At 37.6% G+C, this 2,677-nt stretch overlaps 1 protein-coding gene across 2 annotated transcripts in view; it reads left to right on the forward strand.

Moving 5' to 3' along the window:
- The window catches only part of LOC107708125 (chromodomain-helicase-DNA-binding protein 6-like), a 43,912-nt gene that overhangs the window by 18,898 nt on the left and 22,337 nt on the right, over nucleotides 1-2,677 (forward strand). For both annotated transcript variants that reach the window (XM_016512275.1, XM_016512274.1), the window contains 4 exons: nucleotides 1,424-1,541; nucleotides 1,771-1,857; nucleotides 1,953-2,087; nucleotides 2,227-2,348. In XM_016512275.1, coding sequence (XP_016367761.1) covers nucleotides 1,424-1,541; nucleotides 1,771-1,857; nucleotides 1,953-2,087; nucleotides 2,227-2,348 — 462 coding nt within the window. The remainder of the gene's footprint in view (nucleotides 1-1,423; nucleotides 1,542-1,770; nucleotides 1,858-1,952; nucleotides 2,088-2,226; nucleotides 2,349-2,677) is intronic.

A 2,677-nucleotide genomic window follows, 5' to 3' on the forward strand; every position in this document is an offset into this window, starting at 1 on the left:
AGACACAGAAAGAGCTGGTTACCCAGAGAGCAAAGGGTGTGTGCTCACTGTGAGACAGGAGAGATCGAGACAGAGATGCACTTCCTCCTTCACTGTCATAAATACATACCCATAAGAAACCTCTACTTCAACAAATTCACCAACTTAATAAAGAACTTTACAGCCATTAGTGAAACAGAACAAATAAAGATACTTTTAGGAGAGGGACAGACAGCAGCACTTCCTGCGAGATACGTGTGGATGTGCCACAGCCTGAGAGACAGCAAGTCAATGTGTATTGTGTCTGACCTCAGTGTGTTACCCTACTGTCCACCACAGTGATCCTTAGTGATCAGTGATGAGAAGTATGTATGTGTGTTTCTATGTAAGTTAAAGACTGTGGTATCAAATGTTCACACGTTATAATTTGTTACAGTTTAATATTTCTAAGATGTTATAATATTCCAGTCATGCCAATAAAGCAATTTTGAATTGAATTGAATTGAATTGAGAGAGAGAGAGATTGCAAGCTCGTAGACCGGAGGAGTGTGTTCGACCAAAGTCGCTTTCTCGGTTCGACTTGAAGCAGCAATGCGCAGACCGATCGCTGTATGACATCAAAGCACCGCGAGAGCTACAGAGAACAGATGGCTCTGCGTGCTTTCGAATCGCTCTCGCTGTACTTTTGATTTCCGATCAGTCTGCGCGCTGCTGCAAAGATGTCGCCGTGGAAGTTCTTCATTGTGAGTTAAACAGACACAAAGTTCACAATTTATAATACAGTATTGACTGTTTTTGCTCAAGTTCGCTGACGAAGTATCAATCAAAGCCACAGCAGAACTGTTTTGTCTCCGAGCAACACAGCGGTGTTTCGATACTGAATGATTCCACGTTTTTGAACGAATCAAGTGAGTCAATGATTCAGTAACCCATTCATAAAGACAGTAGTCACTTGCCTCGTTTTTGACTGAATCAGCCGTTTAATGACTCGCTCATTAAAACAGTCATTTACCGTCATCTACTGGTGGTTTGGTTTCATATTTAAAAGTATTGCATTTTTCCCAACATTTTTTATTTGTATGTTCAAAACTATTTAAAACATTAATATTATAAAATTATTTATGCATTTGAAATGTTGTGGTGTAAATGCATTGTGTTATGTGCTTAATTTTCATGTCAGAAAAACCTCCATACACAAAATTGATGCTAATGATCCTACAAAGTACAAAAGCTTCATTTTTTTTTGGCAGAATATAATTAATTATTTCTTTCTTTTGATTTTGAGTTGAAATGTGACATAGACATGTTCTTGACAAGTTTAGTATTGATGGATAAACAAACATTGTAAACAAAAAACTTTTTAAATTAAACACTAGCTGAAAGGTAAAGCACACAGTGTTGTTATTGCACATTGCAAGCTATGAAAGGATTTTCTCGTTGCCAGCTCCTATCTGCACTGTAAATGGGCGACCTTGGAGGAACTGGAGAAGGACCCACGCATTGGCCAAAAAATCAAGCGCTTCAGAAACAAGCAGGCGCAAATGAAGCATATTTTCACAGAGGTGCGTCTGCCAAAACATGCTACAGTTCATTTGTGGTTCATTTACAGTTATAACCAGGAGATGCACCAGATATACGAGGATGTAAAAACTATGATGCATGTAGAAAATTCAAGAATTTTGGATTTTCTTGTCAAGTACCTCACCTTTAAATCAATGCTTTTGTCATAGACTGTCTACATATGTGTTATTTGCCTAAATCTGCTTGAGATGAAGTTGTGTTTCTCCTCAGCCGGATGAAGACCTGTTTAATCCAGATTATATTGAAGTTGATCGGGTTTTAGAGATTGCTATCACCACAGATACAGAAACTGGAGAGGTGAGGTGCTCTTCAAATTCTCTTAAAAAACCAAGCTTTTATATATACTAGTGGTGCCAAGTCTTTTGATGTTTGGTTTGTCTGCATGTTAACAGGAAGTTACACACTACCTGGTGAAGTGGTGCTCTTTGTCATATGAGGAGAGTACTTGGGAGCTTCAGGAAGATGTTGACCCTGTGAAAATCAGAGAGTTTGAAGACCTCAAGGAAATTCCAGATATCAAGCATGTGGTAAGTCCTTGAATGCAAATGATTGCATGGTTCAGCTGCAGGTTTTCTCGTACAGTCCAAAACATTTTTATTCTGCTTCGCTTTTTAGCATATATCTCAGACTAGGAAAAGAGGTGACATTTCTCCTATCTTAATGCAGGAAAGGCCTCTGCCCGAACAGTGGCAAAAACTGGAGAAGTCCAGAGAGTACAGGAATGGGAACCAGCTGCGAGAATACCAGTTAGAGGGAATGAACTGGCTCCTTTTCAACTGGTACAACAGGTGAAACAAACTTTTAATATCTGCACTTGTAGGGCCTACAAAACATCATGATCCTATTTTGAAGGTATAAAGTAACTATTTAAGATAAGAACTAATAGTAAAAAAGGCTAATAGTAATAATTACATTGACAAAATGTTTTTTTTAACTTAAATTTAAATTGATTTGTAAAATAAGAAATACTAGGTTTTTATATAAATAATGATTAATCTGTTCTGATTAATTCATCTCACATTGAATTAGCTGAAAGGACTGTCAATTTCAACATGTTCATTTAGTGTGATCTAATTATAAAAAATACCCCCCCCCCCCCCCCAACATTTTTATTATA

The sequence above is a fragment of the Sinocyclocheilus rhinocerous genome, unplaced genomic scaffold (genome assembly GCF_001515625.1).
Source record: "Sinocyclocheilus rhinocerous isolate Xijiao unplaced genomic scaffold, SAMN03320098_v1.1 scaffold113, whole genome shotgun sequence".
Classification (NCBI taxonomy): domain Eukaryota; kingdom Metazoa; phylum Chordata; class Actinopteri; order Cypriniformes; family Cyprinidae; genus Sinocyclocheilus; species Sinocyclocheilus rhinocerous.